The sequence below is a fragment of the Rousettus aegyptiacus genome, unplaced genomic scaffold (assembly GCF_014176215.1).
Source record: "Rousettus aegyptiacus isolate mRouAeg1 unplaced genomic scaffold, mRouAeg1.p scaffold_m13_p_14, whole genome shotgun sequence".
Classification (NCBI taxonomy): Eukaryota; Metazoa; Chordata; class Mammalia; order Chiroptera; family Pteropodidae; genus Rousettus; species Rousettus aegyptiacus.
The window spans coordinates 39,925,747-39,949,408 of NW_023416289.1; the positions used below are offsets into that span (position 1 = coordinate 39,925,747).

The following is a 23,662-nucleotide window of genomic DNA, read 5'->3' on the forward strand; positions in this document are numbered from 1 at the left end:
CAGGGTTTGTGAGCAGTGTCTGGTGTGTGGAAGCCCTCGGTACCCAGGGACATGATGACTGAGATAGATAAATGTGGCTAAGTCACTGGGTGAGGGAGCCTCCTGGCCTATGATTCTCTGGTACTTCTGTCCTTGCTGCCTCCCACCCTGTCTGCCCAGATCCATCCCCCTCCCTCCTGTTCTGTTTCTATTTCTGTCTTTCTCTCCTCCTCCTAGGCCTCAGGGGGCCCCTGGCTGGCATGAATTCTTCTTCCTTCTTCCCCAGGATCAGGAAGGAGTTTTCACTGCAGAGCCCCCCAACAAGGACTGTGGTACCCCCCAGACTAACTTCCCTTCCCCACTCACAACCCTGTTTCACCTGAGAAAACTCCCCTCCTCACACCATCCTGTGCCCCCAGTAGACCCCTTCTCCCTCAGATTCCAGACAGTAATCAATGAGCTCTTGCTGTCCTTCCCCTCCCTCATCAGGCTGTCTTTGGATACCCAGGCTCAGCTAAGGTCATTGGGGCCATTCTCCAGCCTCCTGACATCAGAGGAAACACTGTATAGTGATAAGAAACAGATACTGAGATCAAACTATCAGCTCCACTATTTCTTGATCAGGGGTCTTTGGGCAAGTGACTTCACATCTCTCTGGTTCGGATTCCTGTCTGTAAAATAGAACCAAAGATAATATCCCTTAGGACAGTCGTCCAACTTCAGAGAGATGAACTTTGCTTAGCACAATGTCTATGTGTGGAATAAACCTTCATTAACTGTTCAGTAGTAGAGTTCTGTGGTTAAGAATACAGACTCAGGAGTCAGGCTGCCTGCCTTTTTAAATCTCAATTTTGCCACCATCTAGTTACGAGAACTTGTGCAACTTATTTAACGTTTCTGGGCATCAACTTCCTCATACCTCATCTGTAAAACAGGATAACGGTACTATGTCCTAGGGTTGCTATAAGGATTAAATGACTTAAGTGCTTGGCACATAGTAAGCACTCACTAAATGTTAGCTATTATCATGTTATGGTTATTATTCTCTACCTCTAAGTCTCTCACAGGATAGGAAATTGTCTGCCAGTCTCCTGATCCCTGATCCCCGTGAGCCAGCCTTCCTTCAGTCTCACTTAGTCCACAGGCTGTAATCTGGGTCACTACCACCCACCCCCAAGACACAAATACACACACAGAGGTCAGCAGAGGGGCCTCGGACACAGAAAAAAGTTTAATTCTGCTGCGACGGAGGGTCCCGGCTCCAGTAGGGAGGAGGACTTGGTTTTGGATTTTGTTCATGTGGGGATTTATCTGGGGAAAGAGGAAGGAATAGGAGAGAGTCTGGTCCTTCCAGTGGGACCTGCCCGGGAGAATGTGTAGTGGGAAGAGGTAACCAGGAGAGACAGGGAGACTGGACAAAATATGGGAGGTCAGAGGGAGAAGAGACGACAGGACAGAGAAAGGAGAGACAAATAGGGAAGGGTAGAGACGTTAAGACAGGGTGGGACAGAGACAAACGAAGGTAACAGAGAAAGGGGTACCCCAAGCCAGACCCAACGGGACCAGGGAGGTGGGGGCTTTGGAAGCCGCCGCGGGACAGAATAGGATCTAGTCCAGCCAGATACAAGAAATGGGCCCCTCGCCCCTGCCCCAGGTCCCAGGCGGGGGAAAGGGGGCTCGTGTCTCAGTGCTGCAGTGTCGGGGGGGCCCTGCCCCTCCCCGCGCTTCGCTGTGTAAGGCACCGGCTCCAGCGAGGTCCGCGAGCGCGCAGGGGGGAGGAGCAGGAGGGGGGCGAGGAGTCCGTGGGGGAGGAGAGCCCAGTGGCCTGCCCCCTAAACCCCCAGCGCGCGGGGGGAGGGGGGGCGAGGGGGGGCAAGGCCTCTAACCACAGCCTGAGGGTGCCCCGCCCTCTCTGGGGAGAGAAGGGGGCATCTCCCCGCTAGTTCACGACTTGTCGCTATGCTTTCTCCCCGGAGTCCTGCCCCAGCGTCCCGGCAGCTGGGCGTTTGTCCCGCGACACCCAGGCGACCCGGCGCCCGCCCGCCGCTCACACGGTACTCTCCAGCATCCACTCGGTGCTAGTAAAGGCCAGGCGCGCCCTGGCCGAACTCAGCCCCAGGTCTCCATCCTCCCCGGCCGCGCCCCCTCCGGCCCCGTCCAGGTGTGGCGTGGACCGGTGGCGCTTTGTCCGCCGGGCGCGGCGCGGGTAACTGTGGCTCTGGAAGAGTGCCCCGTAGTCCCCGTCGAACGAATAGCGCTGCTGCGGCCTCGGCCGGGCCGGAGCCCCCCCAGGAACGAGAGCTAGAGTTGGGGGCGCCGAAGCTGGTGGCCCCAGGGCCCCAGAACGGCTCCTCCGAGGGCCCACCACGGCCCGCGACTCCTCCCCAGAGGTTTCTTCAGAAGGTAGCAGGCACAGCGATGTGGCCGAGCCGCCCAGGGAGCGTCCAAGGACCACCTCCGGCTCTGCAGAAGCCGTCTCAGCCACCGTGGCCTTCGCTTCAACAGCCACCGCTGCAGCAGCCGGGGAAGCCACCTCACGCAGCGCTTCATAGCGGTCCTGTGCCAGCGGGGGCGGAGCCTGCGGCACACCTGCACCGTTAGTCTGCGAGCACACGTGGCTGACCCGCGGGGGCGACCTGGAGGTACCCTTGACGCGGCGGCCGTCCCCGTCGCCATAGACCTTGTAGCGGATCATGAGCAGAACGATGAAAACGAGGACCGAGGCGACGATGACACCCCCAATGGCGATGATCATGGTGCCACCCAAGAAGTGGGCTCTTAGCGGACGGCAGGGCGCCGGATCCCCAGCCGTGGTAAACTGCACGCAGCCCACCACTCGCGTGGCTGGCAACGCCGTGGCTCCGTCATCGTAGACGGCTAGCACGCATAGGTCGTAGGCGCGGCCCGCCGCCAGATCATTCACCAGGAAGGTCTGGCTGGTGGAGGGGATCATCCTGCAGGAGGGGGAGGGATCAGATCAGGGTTAGCGCCACTGTGAACCACGCTGCTTCACTTGCAAGTCTCACCCTTGGTGACCGGTAGGAACCAAACTATGCGTCCCTACCGATATCTCCCCTTCTCATGGGACAACAGCAGTCATTCAAGCAACAAATTTCCAACTTCTCAGGACCATTGCTACAGGCCACGCCCCTCATCTGCATGCTCTGCCCTCCGACCCACCCCCTATCCGTGTCTCAACTGCCTACTGGGCCAATGTCCGCCATTTCCTGTTACTTCATCTACGCATCCTAGCTCCTGCATGGGAGGAGTGCTATAGCTTTTATGCCCAGCCCTCAAGGGACACGCCCCTAACAGTGTCTTACTCTTATTAAAAATTATTGAATTGACATTCAAGGTCTCTTATCTCCGTATTTCTACCCTTTAAGGGGCCACTCTCCTTATCTGCATGCTCTACCCTCACACACGTGGACACTGAGGTCAACTCACACCCCCTCCCCCTGTCTTACTCCTACTGGGACAATGAATACTCTTCTAGTTTCTCTTTTCTATTCCTGCCCTCTCGGGGTGACCTTGATAAAGGCCACTCACCTCATCTGCATATCCCACCTTTGGTTAAATACATCTAGCTGCGCCTATCTTCTGGCACAACTTCCAAGCCCCTCAACTACATATTCCTGCATACTAAGAGGCGATGGCTACAAACCACTCCCGTTCTGACTGACAGAGTAGTTTCCAAGCCACACCCCACAATGGTGCCCTGGGGATGGTTCCCCTACTGTGCCTAGGAGTATCCACTCTTTACATGTCCTGAAACCACTCTATGTGTATGCCCTGCCCTATACATATACATAGGAAGTTACCAAATCACACCCCCAGGTTAGGTCTCATCCATGATTAGGTCAAATATAACCAAGGAAGCAAGTCCCTTTCTTGCTCTAGGGAAGTAGTTAAGCTGACAAAGACTGGGAGCCAGACTGCCTGGGTTAGAGTCTTTCTTCTACCTATCATTTGATAGCTCTGTGACCTTAGGTAAGTTTCATAACTACTCTGTGCATTTCCCCCAAATGAGGATATTAAGAATTCCTACACCATGGTTTGGAGTATGAAGGAGTTAACATACCCAAAGCCTGACACTTAATAATTTCATCATTATTAGCTTGCATCCTGCCTGATGTTGGCCCATAACCCTTGCTGTGGCTCACACTCTGCCAGTTGCACCCTCACCCCATTTATGAGACCATTCAACTACACCTTGCCCCTCTTCTGTTGAGCAAATCCCTTCCATGCTGTTGGCCATGTCCAGCCTTGGGGACAGCCACATCCGCATGGATTTGCAACAGTACTCAACCTCACAAACTCTCCCCTCCTATAAAGCTCTTAATGGGTCACTAGAGACAAGGACCACCTCCTCATCTGCATGGGATCATGCAGCAGGAGCTCCACCTTCCCTGAGAGGCCATGTCCCCATCTCCACAGGCCTCTTACCTCTCTTAGAAGTTTCACCTTCCTTCTAGCCAGGCCCCCTCCTGGTCCTAAAGCCCACCTCAGTTCTCCCACCTCCTTGGAGGTTCCCACCACCAAGAGCCACCTTCCAACCAAAAGACTTCAAGTCAGGGCCCCACCTCCTCATTAAGGACCAGCCACTTCTCCAACTCTTTCCTCTGCCTGCCATTTCACAGACCATCCCCCTGACCCCCAACCTTGGGCCCCAGGCTGTAAGTCTTCCTCTTCCTCTTATCTCCACTCTCAGAGAGCCTTAAATTCCTCTTGCTCCTTCCCCAAAAATAACCAGTTATTAGGGGGCCCTCTATTTTCAAGGACAGAGGCTGGCTCCTTAAGAAAGCTTGAGCCCATGTGTCTCTAATTGGCTGCAAGACACAAGCAAGCAGCAGAGTAGGCTTTTGGTTGGATGTTGCCTCTGCCCATGGCAGCAGTAAGGAAATTAACCCCTACAGCACCACAGCACAGATATCTGCAATAGCGGAGAGAGGACAAACCGTGTCCCTAAGGGGAAGGGAAGAGGCCCAGGGTCTGATGCCCAGCTAGCGACAGAAGACCATCAATCTCTGAATACATGCAGGGTCTGGGGCTCTGTAAACCTCCCCCACCCCACCATGTAGGGGGCCTTGGGTTAGAGAGAGAAGAAAAGAGAGAAACAGAGGTGGAGAGTCACAAACCAAGAGTTATTCACAGAAATGTATTATCGATCTCCCCTAATCCCTGCCTGGAAAACAGTAGGTGCTCAATAAATGTATTCAACATAAAAATGTTAGGCCTAGGAATAAGAAGGGTAAGAGCTGGAACCCCGGCTCTGCCACTTTCTGTATAACCTTGAACAAGTGACTTCCCAGCACTGAGCCTCAGTTTCCCTGTTCATAAAACAGGAGAGGGAAATCATTGCTGCTTCAAGCGGAGTTGGGAAGATGGAATGAGGTAGCATCCTTGGTAGTACCTTATAAAGGTTTTTGTTTTGTTCACTGGTTTGACCTAATGTTTGTAAGACTGGGCTGGTGTCTCATCTATCTAAGCCAGCCTAGGGCCCAGCATGAAATCTGGCATGTAGTAGGCATCTATTCAGTGTTTGGTGACCAGATTCTAAATGAGAAGAAAATGAGGATGGCAGAGACAAAGAAAAAGAGACAGGGGATTTACTCATTCACCCAACAATGGCAAAGCACCTACTGTGTACCAGGACTGTGACCAAGAGACCACTGGGAAGGGTAAAGATGGAGGCCTAGAGGCAGGCTTCTTGGTGCAGGTCTGAGCACCCCAAGAGCTGGGGCTCTTAAAAATGGCTTTATGCCCTCTGGCATTCCCAAGTAAAGTTAAATACAGGATTAAGCATTCAGCAGGCACTCTACAATGTGCATGATGGAGGCAGAGCCAAGAAGAGACAGTCACAAAACCAACAACCATTTATCAAGTGCCCTGTGTGCCAGGTGTATGGCTATGAACCATAGTTAAAAATCTACCAAGATGGAGAACACTGCAAGGCCAGCGTGTACTGGCTGCCTCCTTCCTCTGGGCTGTGAGCTCCCTGAAGGCAGGGACTGGTCTCTTGGTCTCTCTGTGTCCCCAGTGCCTGGCTCAGGGCCCAGCACAGAGCAGGGGCTCAGTGCCTAACGAAAGCAGGAGGGAGAGGAGAAGCAGACAGGCAAAGCCAGAGATGAGAGCAAGAGAATAAGAGAGATGATGGAAGAAAGTAACTCTTTAATGTCTGTCTACACCATACAGGTCTGTCCACACCTGGGCAATGGCTTCTAATCCAGTGGATGGTGGAAATAACATTACATACTTTTTTGATCCTTTGGTTTTCTGTTCTATAATGTACCCAATGTGTTAATATAGTAGCACTGGTATATAATTTATAAAAATAAATGTAACTATAAATATATGTGTGTGTGTATATATTTCATGCTCCAAAATGTTTAACTGACAAGGGACACAATCGAAATCCTTTGGCGAGCAGGGATATGGACCATGAGCCCCATGGGAGTAAGGATAATGCTGGGCACAGTCACTGTTATAACTCCAGTGTCCAGCCCTGGTCTGGCTCATGTGGGTGCTCAGAGAAGAGTTGAAAAATGCATAAAAAATAGAAAGAGACAGTGAGACAGAAATAGAGAGAGGAGGAGATAGAGCAACTCAGCACAACCATCTAGAACCTCAGTCAAGCAAGAAGGCCAAGGAAGGGAACAGATAGGGGGTCAGGCCCCTGGGGTGGAAGGAGCTTTTGGGACCGCAGCACCCACCTGTACACGAGGGAGTCGTCGGCAGAGCTGTTGTACTGGACCTGGTACATGCGGATGCCCGGAATGGGCCTCTGCGCCGGCCAGCGGATAAGCACGGAGTTGGAGGTAAGCTCAGCTGCCACCAGCCGGCGCTCAGCGGCCGATTCGTTGGCACCAGGTCGGCCGGGTGTGGCAATATCAGAGGAGCCAGGCTCAGTGAGAGGTGGGGGGGCAGCAGGTGGAGGTGCCATCAGGGGCAGAGGGACCACGCACACTTCCACCGGCGCCGTGGCTTCCCCGGCGGCATTGGAGGCAATGCAAGTGAAGGTGCCACTGTCCCGCAAGGTGGTGATGGTTACATCCAGTGTCCCATCCCCCCGGACCCGGGTCCGGCTCGAGTTCCCCAGCAACCGCCCGTCGGGTGCCACCCAATGCACCACCGGCTCGGGGTCGCCCACGGCACGACACCGTAGGCTGACCGCCTGGCCCTCCACCACCAGCGCACGGCCCCCCGCCTGCCGTGTGATCAGCGGGGGTTCGCACAGGAACTCCTCCTCAGGGATGGACCAGAAGTAGCGGTCAGTGAGGTGCTCAGGTGTGGCACATGTCTCCAGGTCATCCTCTCTGGTCAGCCGCCGCAGCCAGAGCAGCTCACAGTTGCAGTGCAGGGGGTTGCCACCGAAGCTGACCGTAAGCGGCGTGGGTGGCTTCGGCCCAGGGCCTTGGGACCTCAAGAAGAGCCCGTCAGGGGGCAGTTTGTGGAGGCGGTTAGAGGTCATGTCTAAGCGAACCAGTTTGTGAAGCTGCACGAAAGTACCTTCGGCGATGTGGTCGATGAGATTGTGGTCCAGCGTGAGGGTGTTCAGGTTCACCATCTGCCCTACGGCCTCCCAGGGCAGGGCCTCGAGGTTGTTGTAGGACAGATCCAGGTCCTCTACGGTGGACAGGAAGGCGTCAAAGGCCGCCGACTCCACCCGGCGGATCTGGTTGTTGCCGAGGATCAGGTGGCGGAGGTTGCCCAAGCCGCGAAGCTGATCGCCACGCACCTCGGCCAGGCGGTTGCTGTCGAGGTGCAGGGCGCGGAGGGCGCGGAGGTCAGCAAATGCGCCAGCTGCCACCTGGCCGATTGTGTTCCGGGAAAGGGTGAGGTGCACCAGGCTGGTCATGTTGGCGAAATCTCGGCGGCGAACGGCCGCGATGAAGTTGTCGGTGAGCCGCAGCTCCACCACGCGCCGGTCGATGGCTGGTGGCACAAAGAGCAAGCCGGTCTTGGCGCACAGCATGGTCAGCGTGGGCGCCACGTTCTGGCAGATGCAGCGGCCAGGACAGGGCTGGCCACGAGATGCCCCTGCCCAGAGTAGCAGCAGAAAGGACAGAGCAGCAGGTGGTGGCGAGAGCAGCACCGAAGAGAAGGGGCCCGGAGCCATGGTGCAGTGGGAAGGCGGGAGGAGTGGGCAGTGAGATCTGCAGAAGGAGAGGGTTACCCAGGCATAGAGCTTGACCACCAGCCTGCCCGTCCTGCTAGGAGTCTGACCCTGGTCCCTCCCTTCCTGACAACCAGGTCCCATAGGGCAGTGATACAACTGATCATCAGCTGGCATGCACTTATTTAAATAAAGAACACTGTGTCCATGCTGGTTGGTAAATTACCACTGCCAGACCTGCTGAGTGTACTACCCCACCCCTGCCCCTTATCTACAAGCTCCAAGACCTCTCATGACCTCCCAACTGAAGGGGTGGCACCTGGCCCAGCCTGGGCCCCCCATTACCCGATAACCGTTTTAAAAAATCACAGCTGACTAGAGTTTAAGGTCATGGATTTCAAAGCCACACTCCCTGGCTTTAAATTCCAGCTCTGACACTTACTAGCTGTGTGACCTCGGGCAAGTGTCTGAACCTCTCTGAATCTCGGTTTCTTCATCTGTAAAATGGAGATAAAAACAGGCCTTAACTCTGTGAGGATTAAATAGATTAATGAGCATGATATACTACTTAGAACAGTGCCTAGCACATAAAATGTGTTCAATACATGTTAATAATTATTATTAGCATCATCATCAAGTGCCCATTATGAGCCAGGCATAGAAGTGTGCATTAATTATTAAGAACAAGTCCTTTGAGATCAAACAGACTCAAGTTCAAGTCCTGGCTCCCTCACTTACTAGCTCTGTGGCCCCAAACCAATGATTTCCCCTATCTAGGCCATCATTTCCTGTTTTATAAAATGGGGTGATAATTGTACCATTTTCACTGGGTTGTTTCAAGGGTTCAGTGAGCTCATTCATGGGGGCTCCAGAGCACAGGGCCTAGAACACAGTAAATACTCAATAAATGTTAAAAATAACAAACACACACCCTTTATCAGAGGCAAAGGGGGTCTGAAGGTGAGAGGGGCTGAGAAAACCACATCGGTCTCCCTGCCCAGGCCTGGGAAGTCCTTCTCTGAGTCTGGTTCCATCCTGGGCTCTCCTGAGGTCTTAAGCAGCGGGTTGACTTCTGTGCTCACATCCATGGGCACACACAAGGCCCCATACATGCCTACGCACACACGCTCACTCACTCACTCACACACACTCACACACTCCCGCTATGCCTCTGCTCCAGGCAAAACCTTCCGGCGGGGATTCCCCCTGCAGCAGCTGCAGCCCACGACATGTCAGCTTCCATCACAACATGGGGTGGGGGTGGGGTGAAGAGGAAAGGATGGGAAGGGGGTGTCCCTGAAACTGTTTTCACCTCACCCTGCACCCCAGTCCCTGCTGGCCCACCTCCTGGGAATCTGCAGTTCAGGACTGTGGCCTGACATGGCCCTGATCCTTCAGCCTGTGGGGAGAGGAAGTGTGGACCTGGAGAGGCAGAACCAAGAGAGGGTGGGCAAGAAACAGGGAGAGATCAGAGGAATGGAAAGATAGACTGACAGAAAAAGACAGATTCAGAGAGAAAGAAAGAGAGAAACAGAGACAGAGGCAGAGAGAGAGACAGAGGCAGCAGCAGAGACAGACAGAGACTAAGGGAGACAATAACTCGGCTGAAGAGAGAAAAAGAAGCAGGCTCGGGGAGTCCCACCATCTCCAAGCCCCCCCTCCCCCACTTTATCTTGCACTCCCTCTGGGACACTGTACTGGACCCAAAATCCTGGCCTGGAAGATGGAACTCCTGAGTTAGGAGGCCCAATTCTGCACCTGCCTGGCTATGGGGCCTCTGGGGCTCAGAACCCCACTCTGGAACAGAAGTACAGCGCTTCTCCTCCCACAGCTGGGGTGGACTCGAGTGGATAGAATAATAATAGCAATAAAAACAGCTAACATTTATTGAGAGGCAGCGCAGCATTGCAGGACAGAATCTGGACCTGACTGCCCAGGTTCACACCCCAATTCCCTGCTACGTGATTCATGTCAACTGACTTCCACTCTTTGTGCCTCAGTGTGCCCCTCTGTAAAATGGGGATAATGACAGCACTTACCTTAGAGAGTTGTTGTAAGTATTAAATAAGATAATGCACTATAATGGGATTAGATTAGTTCCTGACAGAGTAAACACTACATAAATGTCAGCTGCTGTTATTATTATTCTTTTTTTTTTTTTTTCGCTGTCCCTCTCTTAGCCACCAGCAGGCTAGACTATCAGGACATCTTCCCGCATGCATGCACATACACACACAAAATGCTAAACCAGAGTTACATCACTCTCCAAACACAGGGGTCATTACACATCATGAAACTTTCGTGCCCTTTACTGATATCGTGAGGAAACCGCCCCCTTTCCCGACCGCCTCACCCATCCCAAGAGGAGAAGTCCTCCAAGCCTGAGACCTCCACCTGTCACCTATGTCCCGGCTTTACTACGTGCCCTCACCCAAACATGATGCTCATGACTTTGTCACCACCCCCTGGCCTGGGAGGAATCTGGCCCCTCAGGACACTGCCATACCCTGCACTGAAAATCATACCACATCTCTCCCCCCAGCCTGAGGGACCACACTCACCTCTCTTCAGGGAGTCAGGGCCTGGGCCAGTACCTGCAAAGGAACAAGATAATTCCATTAGTATCCTTCTGGCTCCTCTCTGGAGACCTGCTTCAGAGACCATCTCAAGCAAAGAAGTCCCTGGTGTGACCATACTCTCAGCCCTCCTGCTGCAGGCTCTGCATAATCTCAGATGGACCCAGGAAGTCATCCCTGGAAACCGAGAAGTCTGGGCATCAGGACTGATCACCCTCCGAAACCTACGAGTCCACGGCTTTAGCCTTTTGTCCTCTGGGGTCTCAAGAAGCCAGTAACCTCAGTCCACCTCCCCAACCCCCGTCTCTCAAGACCCTAGAGTCTGGGACCCTACCCTCCTCCTCCCTCAGACTCAAGACCCCAGGTCTCAGTCCCTTCCTTTCTTAAGATCTAAGAATTGGGCCCCACCCAGCCTCCTTCTCCTTCAGATCCAGGATTCTAGGCACCCAGCCTCCTCCTTCCAGACTGCACATTCCAGTGCCCCAGCTTCAAAGACCTGAGCAGTACTGGGGGCTGGGGAAGGGCCAGAGGTTCTCATGCTCGCCATCACACTACTGTCATATCAACATGTGTGGACATGCCAAAACACATGTGGACCCACAGCCCAAGCCTCTACACCTGGATTTCCATGGACACACCAGCATGGTCTATATGCCCCCATTCTCCATGGGCTCTAGGCCTGGGATGCGGACACACTTGTGTCCATGGACCCCAGGCTGGACCCCAGCATTCCACAGGTCATGCCATATGGGCCTCAATTTCACTGGGCCCAGAAGCAGGGTCAGCCTTGTGCTGGGGACACAGGTATGTCTGTGCATATAACCTTGCACATATGAGTTTGAACATATGTGGGTGTCCCACCATCTCTGAGACCACTTCCGAGAGACCAACACTGATGCATAAATGGACGCACAACATAGACACGAATCCTCAAGGATGACGCACCTGCACAACCACACATGTACAACATTGACTTTTTGTTGCACATTCACACACACACACACGCAAACATACAACAAACCCTTGTGCCCCTTGCAGAAAACCAAGTACATGCACCTATACCAGATATACCCTTGCACACCTACCAACATGGAACACACATACAGATACTCACTTGCACAATCAAAGATACACAGGTGCATGCTCTTAAATGCCCAAACACACTCAGACAACTTCACATATCCCTATGATGCACAGTCACAAAGCTGCCACATTCCTACACCAACAAACAAATACACACACTAGCCAACGCACACCTCACACACATAAGCAGAACCACAAGCATACACAGACACTTACAAGGCTGATGATACACACTCAAACAACCACCCAGGCACTGAAAGATCCACCTTTGCACAGACACTCTGAGATGTTCACTCATAACAGACACATGCTCTCACAACAGCCCTGTGAGGGATTTACACTCCTACAATTGCACACAAAATATTGAACCACAGTGACATAGTCAACAGACAGGCAGATTCACACTCACACTCAGGCATGGACACACATCCCTCTCAGCCCTGAAGCATACTCGCCTCACCTACTTCGCAGGCCAAAGAAATCCGAACGTCCCTCCTTCCCATCATACCCCCTCCCCACACCAGAGCACAAGCCAGGGCCAGAGATCAGAGTTCAGCAGGTCCAGTCTCAGAGGGTTGGGGGGCTGTCCTAAAGCACCCATCCAAGGCGATCCTCCCACCAGCGGCCGGAAGATGCCTGAGCCTGGCCATCGGAGGCAGGCAACTCTGGCCCATCTGCCGAGATCTGACCAGTGGGGCCATTGGGGTTGGGTGGGTGGGGAAGGGCTGGGTCTGCGTGCCTCCCCTCGGGCCCATCTGTCCATCCCTCGGCCTCTCATCCCTCCATCTGTCCACCTACCGGCCGCCCATCCCCCCACCCAGCCACCGGGAAGGGGAAGACATGGCCGTCTCCCCCAAGGACCGCTGAGGACCCCCCCACCCAGTTGACATGGACCGAGGGAGCGGCAAACTCCCCTCCCCCAAACCCACACAGAGGCCTGGACCCACAAGGCGCCGAGCCCCAGCCCCCCAGCCAGGAACCTGACGTGGTCGCACAGACACACACCCTCGGAGACATACAACCCGCAGACACACATGCTCGCACACACACACGCACAAATGGACACCCGAGTGGGCACACCCGGCACAGAGACCCTCGGATGGACATCCAACCCGGACACAAACACCCAACGCAGCTAGCCGCGCGCACACACTGGCTGGGGGCGACCCACACCTGGGCACACAACCCACGCACACACACCTGCACACAGCCCCTCTGATGGGCGCGCGACAGCCCCCAGACACACAGCCGGAGGAACAGCCACTCGGGAGGACACACACACGGCCGGACCCAGCACCTCGGCTCGACACCCAGCACACACCCGGATGGCCACACAAGCAGGCGCCGCACACGCCGGCGCCCGGCACACACAGGGCCGCGCGAGTGCACGCCGGGCCCGCCGCAGCGCCGCGGACACACACTCACGCTCGCGCGCTCACACCCGCGCTCACACCGGCGCCCCCGCCCGCCGCCTCCCGGGCCGCTACGGGCCGCGCTCACCCAGCCCGCGGGGGCCCCGGGCCCGGCCCCGCCACCGCCGCCGCCTCGCTCCGCGCCATGGTGGGGGGAGGGCCAGGGGAGGGGGCGCGGTGCCGCGGGGCCGCCTCCCTCCCGCCTCCCGCCCTCCCTCCCGAGCCTCCGCCGAGCTCCGCCCTCCGCGCCGCCAGCCGCCACCACCGCCGCAAGGGGGGAGGGGGCTCGGACTGGAGGGGACGGGCGGGGCGGCCGCACACTCAAGACCCCCGCCCCGGGCGGCCGCAGACCCCTCGCCACTGCGGAGCCGCCGCCCCGCCCTCCCGCCTCTTCCCCAGCCCCACCTCCAGTCCTGCCGGCTTCCTGAGAGACCCCCAGACCACGCCCCGACTGGCATGGGGACCCCGAATCTCCCAACCGACACCTCAGATCATGTCCCAATATCCCGAGGGATCTCAGGTCATGCCTTACCTCCCTCGAGGACCCAGAACATGTTCTACAGCCAACCAGGACCACAAACCACGTCCTGCTCTCCTTGGTGACCTCCCCACTCTGCCCCACACTCCCTCAGGAACCCCAGACCATGCCCTCAAATCCAGGGGGACCCCATACTATATGCCCCAGCTTCCAAGGGGATCCAGAGCACCCCCATCAGGGACACTAAATCATATCCCAACATTCAGGAGGACCCCAAACCACATCTCATTCCTCAGGGACTCCAGATCATACCCCAATATCCAGAGAGAATGCAGACAGTATGTCAACATCCAGGAGACCCCAGATCATGCCTGACTCCCTTTGGGGACGCAGACCATGTTTTACAGCCACCCAGGACCACAAATCATATCCCACTCTTATTTGGGGACCCAACCACATTCTTCTACTCTCTAAGACCTCAAACAATTCCCTGACTTCCAGTAGGGACCCCAGATTGTGTCTAGGTTCTAGGGGTCCCATACATGTCTCTTTTCCCCATGGAAAACCCTAAACTTTCCCCATCACCCCCATTAGACCCTGACTAGCCTCCCCTCCAAGGCCCTTGGTTTCCAAGATCCCAATTTGCTCGATTCTTTCCCACCCTCCCCACCAGTCCTACCCTTGCGAGGCCCCTTCCTTCTCCCTGCTTCCCTTTTCTCTCTTGGACCCTGCAGACCCTACCCACTTTCCCATGACTTCAGCAGAGTCCAGGATTCCTTGTTCCTTCCTTGTTCAGACCCCTTTGCCCAACTCCTACCCAATGACCCCCACCTCTTCCCCAAATCCTATTGAATATCTCAGGCCACTCTTCACATCTTTCCTGGATAGTCGCTGGGCCTCCAAAACTAGCAAGGCCTCACCTCAAAGTCTGTCTTATTGCAGTCCCCTAGATCCCTAAAGGTACAAGTCCTTCCATTTTGGATCCCACTGTATCCAAAATACAGTGGATAGAGTCCTCCCCCAAACCTTTTCCCTAAATTCTTCCTTGCCATGTCATCATACAAAGCCTGCCCTGCCCCTCAGATCCAAGGCATCTCTGCAGAGCTTCCCTTTAGTGAACCTTGACCCCACTCACAAGCATCAGATGCCCCCTGGGGACGCTCACAGTCCTTCCTCACTCCCAGTCTCCAGATTCCACCATCACCCCCACCCCCTCACCACCACCTCCCACCCTGGTTCCTAATGCTCCCCGCCAGAGCATGGAGGTCCAGGCCAGGATAAGACAGAAGTGGGAGAATAATAACAGCAAAAGTAGACACATGTCCAGCACTACTCATGCAGGGAATGGTTCTAAGGCTTCTCATAAATGACTCCATTTACTCTTCACAGCAGCCAGATGAGGAGGTGTCATCACCATCCCCATTTTACAGATGAGGAAAATTGAGCCACAGAGGTGTAGTCACCCGCCTAAGGTCACACAGATAGTAAATAGGAGACCAGGTGGAAGTAGAGGGAAAATAGGGTGAGGGCAGGCCCGGGATAAACAGGAGTGGAAAGGGAGAGGGTGAGAAGAAGGAGAATAAGAGAGACAGATACACAAAGATGGAGGAACAAAGAGCCTGTGCCCAGGAAGAGACAGCCTCACTCACAGACCATATCTGGCCCTGCAAGCTCTTGACTTCATCCCTGACCACTGTCTTCCAGCCTCAATGATGACTTTTCTCTTCCTCCAGCACACCAACTCATCCCAGCCCCTGGGCCTTGAAAGTTTTACTCCTTCCATAGCCAATTCCTTCTTTTCATACAAGTCTTAATTCAAATGTAATCTCTTCAGAGAGGCCTTCCTTTCCCATCTCCAATGGACATCCCCCCCACCCCCCACCAATGGCCCTGAAGTCTGCAAATTACTTTGAAATACATACAGGATAAGAAGGGTTGATGGCTGGATAGAAGGATGGATATGTGTTAAAGCAGATGCAATAAAACATTAATGGTGGAATCTAGGTGTTGGGTGTATGGTGTTCACTGTAATATTGCTTAGACTTTGCTGCATGTTTTTTCATAGTAAATGTTGGAAGAAAAAAAAAAAGCTGAAGGACGCTTCTAAAGAGGCAGCAAAAAAAATTGCCCCAACAGGTCTCACCACTTCTAACACATCACCTCATTTTATTTCCCTCTTAGCACTTATTCTCAGTTATGATCTTGTTTGCTTATTCGTCTGCCTATTTATTGTTTACTTATTTGTTTATTGATCATTGTCCAGTCATTGAAATGTAAGCCTCCTGAGGGGATTGGCACGGACACCAGTTTTCTCCAGTGTCTAGAAAACCAATTGGCACCCAGTGGATGCTTAGTAAACATGTGTTCCTGAATGCCTCTGGGGAGAGAGGACCTGGGAGCTAGGTCCGCTGCAGACTGACTGCAGAATCCACACTTGGGAATAAACGGGCTCTCCCAGCCTGGGGTCACTAGAAAGGAAGGGGTGTTCTCTAGCAGCTGGGTGTGCCCCGTAAGGTCAGGGAGTGTTAGCCTGAAAAAGAGGGCTACAGGTAGAAGGAGATAGTGCGATTATTTCCCTAGGACCCTAATTCCTGCCCCAGACCAATCTCATTCTTCCATAATTTAGGTCCTGCCCTCTGTTTCTAAGGCTCCACCTTAGAACAAAAACCCAAGCCTTATCTGACCAAAGCAAAGTGCCTCAAGGTAGGTCCCACCCCCCTAACCTGAGTTCCACCCCTTAGACACTACCCTAAAGTATGTAATAGGTAGTCAGACTTCTTTAGCTTGCAGCCCCCAGACTCACCTCCCCACTCCCGCAAGTCTAAACCCCACTCCGCGGCCTGAGCCCCACTCTTCCATTTTAGGCTCCACACTGTAAGTGTCTAGTTTTCAGACACTGGCCCCTCAGGCCTACTCTGAGCCATCCAATCTCAGCTCTGCCTAAAATCCAACCTAAGCCCTGCTTCCATTCTAGGTTAGCAAGGAGAAGTGCCTGCAAGGAAAGCCTAAGGCCAGGACTCAAAAATTAGGGAGTCCAGATCTGTGGGATCCTAGAGGGGAGGTTGGTGGAAAGAGAGGAGGTGGTCCCTAGTTTGTACTACCCCTTAAAGGAGTGGCCCCAAATCCAAAGCCACGCCCCCATTATGCTGACTCTTCATTGGATAATGTATTCTGTTCTTGCTTCTCTGATTGGTACCTCCATAGTCCCTCTAGCCAAACCTACTTTGTGTTGGACTGCCCCTCAGAGTCACTCTCTCTGATTGGTCCCTGCTTTCCAAACTCCCTGCTCCTAATTGGGCAACTCTTTGTACATGCCTCTTTCTGATTGGATTGATTGCAATCATAAGCCTGGATGCAGACAGAAGTTCAACAAATGGGAAGGAGGAAAAAGCAGAAGAGGGGATGGCTCCCTAAATCCCCTAACAGAGGGAGTGGCCATTGGCCACAAGATACCCTTGGGTTAAAATAAAGTTCTAATTGTACAGATGCCTATCTGTGTGACTTCGGGCAACCATTTTTAGCTTTCGTGCCTCAGTTTCTTCACTTATAAATTGGGGATAGTGATGGTACCTTCTTCATGGGGCATGAAATGAGTTAATACCTGTAAAGTGCTTATAGAAGTACCTCGCACATAGAAAGTCCTCTTTCAGAGAGTTAGCTATTATTACTAATTTGATAACATAAGCAGACGACCTTGGACAAGTCCTTTTGCCTCTCTGACCTCTGCAAGATAGGAGTTGCTTGATCCCTTCATTGATGGCCCTCCTATCCCCAGCCCTCCTCATCTTCCATCTCTAGGCATCAGGGACTCCAGCTGTGATCAAAAGGAGGGGTAGAGATGTGCCTGACAGAGAGGTGGATGGGAGAGGCAACAGGACAGGTGTCAGAGGAGAGGACCTCAACGCAACCCCCAGCAGAAAATTGAGGGCATGTAGAATTTCTCTACGGTCCAATGTAGAGTGATTCCATCTTGAATCCCTCACTCAAGGGCTTGTCCTGATTGGGAACAAGGGTGCAAGGGATGGGCAGAGTAGGGTGGTGAGGGGATAGTATGTTATAGCTGGGGAAGGATAGGAGCTGGGCCTGTGGACTTTCCCCCAGGAAGGATGGGACTGGGAGAAGGGCAGCCCAGGCCCAAGGTCACAGTGCTATTGTTACCAGGGCAACAGCCTCCTCTCTACCGGGAACCTGGGAGGGAATGGGGGGAGGAGCTCCCAGGTCCCTGAATCTGGGGACAGAGAGAGGAACTGAGACTAGGAGAAGTAAACATAGAATTGATTTATATCTATGAAGACCTGCCTATCTCAGAATTTTTAAAGCCTGGTACACTGTGGGTACTCAATAAATGTCCCTCAGAGACAGAAACAGAGAATCCAAGAATATCAAGTGTCCAAAGATGCCAGGAGAAAGAATCTTCAGACAGGGGTGGGTAGGAAGCCCCTTTCCTGAGGATCCAGGATCCTCTTCCCATTAGCCCTGGCCCTCAGGCCTACCCGACCACACAAATCACCCACCCCAGTAACTCCCGAGGCCCCGAAGTACTTCTGTTTGATCTTTCAATAACTTTTCTGCCTTTAAATTATTCCTGCCTGGGGGCTCACTGAGAAAAGTAGCATTCGGAGCAAGCTAATGCCTAGAGCTGGGGTGAGAAGGGAAGACGAGGGGAAACAGGCATTCTGCTTTCTTTACTCTCAGGGACCCAGGTGTCCTTATTCCCCTTGGGAGTGGCCCCTCCACGGATTCAAATAGTCCCCTGTTTCCTCCTGGAGACTTGGCCTCTCCCGTTCCCGCCTAAGAAACCCTACAGGCCCCTCCCTTTCACTCAGAGAAACAGTTATTCTCCTTTCCTCCCAGGATTCATGGGGCATTCACTTGGTCTGCCTGCCATCTGCTGGCCTAAGGCTGGTACTACAGAGACTGTCGACTAGTGCCCACAATGAGACAGAAACTGAGGCAGAAGGAGGATCTCATTTGAGTTTTGGCATTTTAATTTCTTTAGGGTCTTGGATGGTCATGTCCTAGGTGTCTGAGTCCCCAGTTCATTTGGGGGGCTCAAACATCAGGAATTCAGATCCCCAGCTCAGGGGTCAACGAAAGAAAGACAACTTCTCTTGGAGCCAGGCCTCAGTGAGGTCATCAGTGGTGCGGATTTCAAACACCTGGGCAGAGAGAGTTTTCAGTATTATGACCCACTTGAGAACTGAGATAGCGAGGACTCTGGCCCCTTCCTCCCTCAAACCAGGATCCCATTCCCCAGCCCCCTCCTCCCTCAGACCAGGAGCCCAGGCTCCCCCAGGTTCTTCCTCCCTCACCCTGGGAGCCTTGGCCCCAGGCCCAGACCTTTGTGAGCTCTGCCGTCTGTACCAGTCTGTTTTTACTTCCTGCATACATCATCTGTTGCTCGGGCTTACAGCCTGCATGGAAAAGAGAAGGGAACATAAGGGTGTTCTCTAAGGCTCCAGTAATGTCCTGTGAGCCCTGGAGTTTTCCATGTGTTCTAAGAACTGTTTAAAGAGTTCCCAGAAGCTATACTCAGTTTCCAGTATTGTCTAGGGGCTTGAGTCTCTTCCGAAGGTCTCTGGAGATGGTTTAGGGGCCAGACAAGAGTTTCTAGGTAAAAGGAAGAGGCTGCTTTGTTTACATGTCTGGGGTCTGAGAAAGATGGGTGGGCTCTTGAGGAATCTGGGCCCCCACCTCCACCCCACTGCCCTCCCAGTACCCACACACAACATATGCCACCCATTCTTTTACTTGTCAAGTCACGTACACATTCTCACACACTCACACAGGCACCTATACACATTCACAATCACACACACCTGTACTCACATACACATTTATACACCCTACACACAGAATCTAAGACTCTATTCTCAGGATGGGTAGAGCTACGTCTCACCCACAGGGCTGGAGAAGATGAAACACAGTGGGTAGGACACTCGGCCATCTGCGTGCACATACTTGTAGCTGTAAACCACGAACCTACACCAGTGAAAGGGAATTCAAATTCAGGTCTTTGGCCTGGAGCCCAGGCCCAATGCCCATTACCTGAGTCCACAACCTTGAAATTTTGCCTGAGTCTAAGAACCTAGGGTTAACAACTAAGACCCAAGGTAGTGGCCTCAAACAACAGATGATTAAAAATAACAATAAGTGCTAAATAGAACTACCATATGATCCAGCAATTCCACTTCTGGGTTTTTAGCCAAAGAAAACGAAACACTGATTCACTGATTCGAAAAGATATGTTGCACCCCCATGTCCATTGCAGCATTATTTACAATAGCCAAGATACAGAAACAACCTAAATGTCCACTGATGAATGAATGGATAAAAAAGATGTAACACATATATACAATGGAATATTATGCAGCCATTAAAAGGAATGAAATTTTGCCACTTGTAAAACCATGCATGGACCTTAAGGGCCTTATGCTAAGTGAAATGTCAGGCAGAGAAAGACAAATACCATATGATCTCACTTATATGTAGAATTTTAAAAACAAAAACAAAAACCAAGCTCATAGACACATAGAATGGATTGGTGGCTCCCAGAGGCAGGGGGTAGGGGTAGGCAAAATGGGTGAAAAGGGTCAAAAGGTACAAACTTCCAGTTATAAAATAAATTAGCCATGGGGATCTAATGTACAGCATGGTAACTACAGTTAACAATACTGTATTTCATAGTTGAAAGTTGCCGAGAAAGTAGATCTTAAAAGTCCTCATCACAAGAAGAAAATGTTTCTGTAACTGTGTATGGTGACAGATATCAACTACACTTATTATGCTGATCATTTTGCAACATTTACAAATGGAATCATTATATTATACACTTGAAACTAATATAGAGTAATGTTATATGTCAAATATGCCTTAATAAGACATTTTAAAAAAGAAAAGCCTGATGGCTTAAAGAAAAATAGCACTTATTTGGCTCACGACAACACAATGATATAGGTGCTATTATTATCCCCATACTCCAGATGGGAAAACAGCAGCCCAGAGAGGTGAAGTTACTTGCTCAAGGTTCTATGAATAAGTTTGAACCCAGGAAATTTGGCTCTAGAATGTAAGTGCTCAATCACTATTCAATACCATCCAGAGCTCTAGAACCCTGGGCTGAGACCAGGCCCTGCTACATAATTTGCCAAGTTCAGTGCAAGATGAAAATATGGGACCCCTTGTTCCAAAGGCGGGAGAAAAGCTTTTTCCTTTCTTCTGCAGTCTTTCCCCAGACTTATCTTTTTAAGTTTGCAACTTAAAGTTCTGTCGTCTTGGGCCTGGGGACACTCACAGTGGGAGTGCAGATGCTCACAGGTGCGTTCTGGAACTTGTCATATAGGGAGTGTGTGCAGACCCTGGCCCTGACCCTGACCCTTCCCGAATCTGCACTCAGGCCTGGGGCAGATGGCAGCAGCTGTCACTAGGCAGTACAGGGAGTGGGTGGCTAAAAACTGGTCCAGGGCTGGAGGTGGGACCGCAAGTATGCCGAGGGAGGCTCCAAGTCCCCAGCACTTGCTTCATTGTCCCAGAAGACTTCACACAAAACACAAATTCAAAGATAAAACTAAAAAGAATTTCCAGATGGTAAGCAGCTGCAGAGCACTCCCTCACACGTTGGAGGCTCCTTTCTGGGTATGGGGGCCTGTGGGGACTGTGCTTGTCAGATGCCCGGGAAGCTGGTCCTGGCTGAGATCTAGAGCCTGGGATGCAGGCTCAAAATCTTCAGGCCCCCAAAATTCACCCCAAGTGAGATGGACAATCTAAACAGAACAGTTTTCATAGAAGTGTCAGTTCCCATGCAGACAAAAAGCACCAGAGTCATGTGGCTTCACACAGGACTCTCTCTAAACATTAAAGTTAAATAATTCCTCTGCTACCTGAGGTATTCCCCAGCGTTGAAAAAAAAGGGGGGGGGGGATTTTCTTTTCTCTGTATAATGTTGAGCAAGTGTAATGTTGAGGCCAAAACCTGACAAAGTTTGTATTCTCAAAAGCAAGCTCTAGTGTCACATATAATTATCAGTATTAAATTCTGCAATAAAATATTAGTGCACTGTACAAAATGTCCCAGAGTAAGAAGTCTTGGCTTCAGACACAGAGATCCCAAGCCTGTGAACAGGACTGGAACCCAAGCAGTCCCTCCGTCTTCCCTTCCATCATCACCCTTCTCCCCATGGCCTGACTCTCCCGTTTCTTCCCCCAGGATACCTGGGCTGTCTCTCTGGCAACTCCATTTTTAGTTCCTCTGGAGAAATATTCTGGAGGCGGAGGGAGAGAAAAAAAAAAGACAGGAGAGAAGAAAATACTGCCATTAAGTAAACACTTTCTATGTGCTAAGAAACACATATGGATTAACATTGAGCTCTTCCATAATCCTTTGGGGTAGGTCCTCTTATTATTCCTACTTTACAGGTGAGCGATACAGCAACTCTGAGCAACGAAATTCAAATATGAATCTGGGTTTAAACGGTAAGCACTTCACTAGTAGACTCCCTTTGGAGGACCTGAGGGAGCCCAGTTCCAAGCCAGTCCCCCTCCCCTACCAAACCGCCCTGCCCTCAGCCTCCAGGGACACCCCCTAAACCCTTACACAACACTATGAAGTAAGCCTTATTATCACCCCTGTGTTACTGATAAAGACAGTGAGGCCAAGAGAGGATGAGGTCCACCCTTTTATAAAAGATTTTCACTAGCTCTTTGTCAACATCTCTGGAAATGTTTAAGTGCCAGTAATTATCATCATCATCATCATCATCATCATCATCATCATCATCATCATTTTATTGAGCATATACTGTGTGCCAGGGCTTCTTCTAAACTCATTACGAAGAATAAATCATTGAATCCACAGAAAACTCTATGAGGTTGGTACTGTTATCCCCATTTCACATGAGAGAAAAGAGACCCACATAGGTGACATCTCTTGTCTAGGGTCACAGCTGAGCTGAGACTTGACCCCCAGGTCTTTCTGGTCCCCAATGTCAGACTCCTAGCATCAGCTCCAGCCCCTTGGGTCCTCTAGTCCCACCCTGTACTTCTTGTGGGGGGTGGGGGTCCCATCCCCCCAAGCACCTCACCTGAAATTCTTCCTCCAGCACCACCATCTGTCGGTCTTTGTCCACCTTCACTGAGGACGGATGGCACACAGGGTTAGCACTCCTCCCATTCATCGGTAACATAGCCCTGCCTCCCCACTTGTTCCCACCCACCTCCCTCCCATCCTCTCAAGGCGGGGGAAGGGGGATGACACTCACTTATTATGGCTGCATTGTCCGTCTCTTTACGAAAGCGGAATTTCCTCAGCTTTTCCTTTAGCTCTGGGTCCACCTCACACACCACCAGGGAGTCAGACTGCAGGGGAGCCCAGGAAGAGCTAAGCTGGCCTGGCCTCGGCCCCTGCCCCCTGCCCCCACCCTCATTTTCTCCACTATGATTGAAGAAGAGCACCCTGATAGCCCATATGAGGCCTTCGTGAACATGAGGAAAGGGCACCTTTTCCTCAGGCAGACGCTGCCCCATCGCCAGGGCACACTAGACTCCAAGGCTCCTAAGGGTTAAGCCTTGGGCAACACTCAAGGAGACCTAGGGGTCTGCTTGCCTGGGGCTAAACCCGGAACAACTGTCTCTCTTGCACCAGCCTGGTCCTTTGCTGCAACAGGGTCCCCTTCCCAGCTCTTGACCTCCAACCCATAGCCTGCCCTTCACCCAGGTGCCCTCCAGGCCCCAGATCCACCCACACGACCCCTGGCCCCCTGACCATGGCTTTGACGTCCGCAGGCCTCTTCTTTACTCAGTTCCGCTGTCTCCTAGGGGTGGGGACCAGGGTGTGGAGGGGTGGGGGGTGGGGTAGGGGAAAGGTTTCATCCAACACCACATCCTGTTTATGCCCTTTCTGGGACAACTGTTGCAGAGAGCTCCTCCCCCTCCTTCCTTCCCCTCATCTGCCAGGACCTTCCAGCCTTTGCAATCACCTAGACCAGGATTCAAATGCTTACCTTAGCTAGGTAACTTTACCC

The 23,662-nt window shown here is 52.4% G+C and overlaps 2 protein-coding genes across 11 annotated transcripts; both read right to left on the reverse strand.

Moving 5' to 3' along the window:
• Positions 1-1,178: 1,178 nt before the first annotated feature.
• Positions 1,179-13,328, reverse strand: LRFN1 (leucine rich repeat and fibronectin type III domain containing 1). Of its 9 annotated transcripts, none has more exons than XM_016166889.2 (6): positions 13,255-13,309; positions 10,657-10,689; positions 8,914-8,977; positions 8,538-8,592; positions 6,693-7,914; positions 1,179-2,933 (listed from the first exon to the last, which is right to left on the reverse strand). In XM_016166889.2, exons 3-6 carry the CDS (start codon positions 8,914-8,916, stop codon positions 2,027-2,029), a joined length of 2,187 nt encoding a protein of 728 aa, XP_016022375.1. In that variant the 5' UTR covers positions 8,917-8,977; positions 10,657-10,689; positions 13,255-13,309; the 3' UTR covers positions 1,179-2,026. The 9 variants fall into 9 exon arrangements, with proteins under 9 accessions (XP_016022375.1, XP_036087527.1, XP_036087530.1 ...); XM_036231634.1 differs by having other exon boundaries at positions 6,693-8,135; XM_036231637.1 differs by lacking the exon at positions 8,914-8,977 and having other exon boundaries at positions 6,693-8,135; positions 13,255-13,328.
• A 5,276-nt stretch (positions 13,329-18,604) lies between these two features.
• Positions 18,605-23,662, reverse strand: GMFG (glia maturation factor gamma). 2 transcript variants are annotated; one of them, XM_016166783.2, is made up of 7 exons: positions 23,642-23,662; positions 22,901-22,997; positions 22,724-22,773; positions 21,855-21,904; positions 19,544-19,626; positions 18,985-19,058; positions 18,605-18,803 (listed from the first exon to the last, which is right to left on the reverse strand). In XM_016166783.2, coding segments are annotated over exons 2-7 (330 nt in total). In that variant the 5' UTR covers positions 22,902-22,997; positions 23,642-23,662; the 3' UTR covers positions 18,605-18,731. The 2 variants fall into 2 exon arrangements, with proteins under 2 accessions (XP_016022269.1, XP_016022268.1); XM_016166782.2 differs by lacking the exon at positions 23,642-23,662 and adding an exon at positions 23,404-23,509.

Excerpts from the sequence above, each read along its gene's own strand:
- LRFN1 (XM_036231640.1), bottom strand. The coding sequence starts at position 8,272 with ATGCCAGCTGATGATCAGTTGTATCACTGCCCTATGGGACCTGGTTGT. Across the intron at positions 4,714-6,680 it reads GTGTACAGGTGGGTGCTGCG|GAGCAAGAGGAATTTAAGGC; the intron begins GTCCCAAAAGCT and ends TTTTTGGGGAAG. Across the intron at positions 2,938-4,636 it reads CAGCCTGGGGCCCAAGGTTG|GCAGGATGATCCCCTCCACC; the intron begins GGGGTCAGGGGG and ends CCTCCCCCTCCT.
- GMFG (XM_016166782.2), bottom strand. Across the intron at positions 22,774-22,900 it reads GGACAATGCAGCCATAATAA|TGAAGGTGGACAAAGACCGA; the intron begins GTGAGTGTCATC and ends ATCCGTCCTCAG. Across the intron at positions 19,627-21,854 it reads TTGCCAGAGAGACAGCCCAG|GTTCGTGGTTTACAGCTACA; the intron begins GTATCCTGGGGG and ends TCACTGGTGTAG.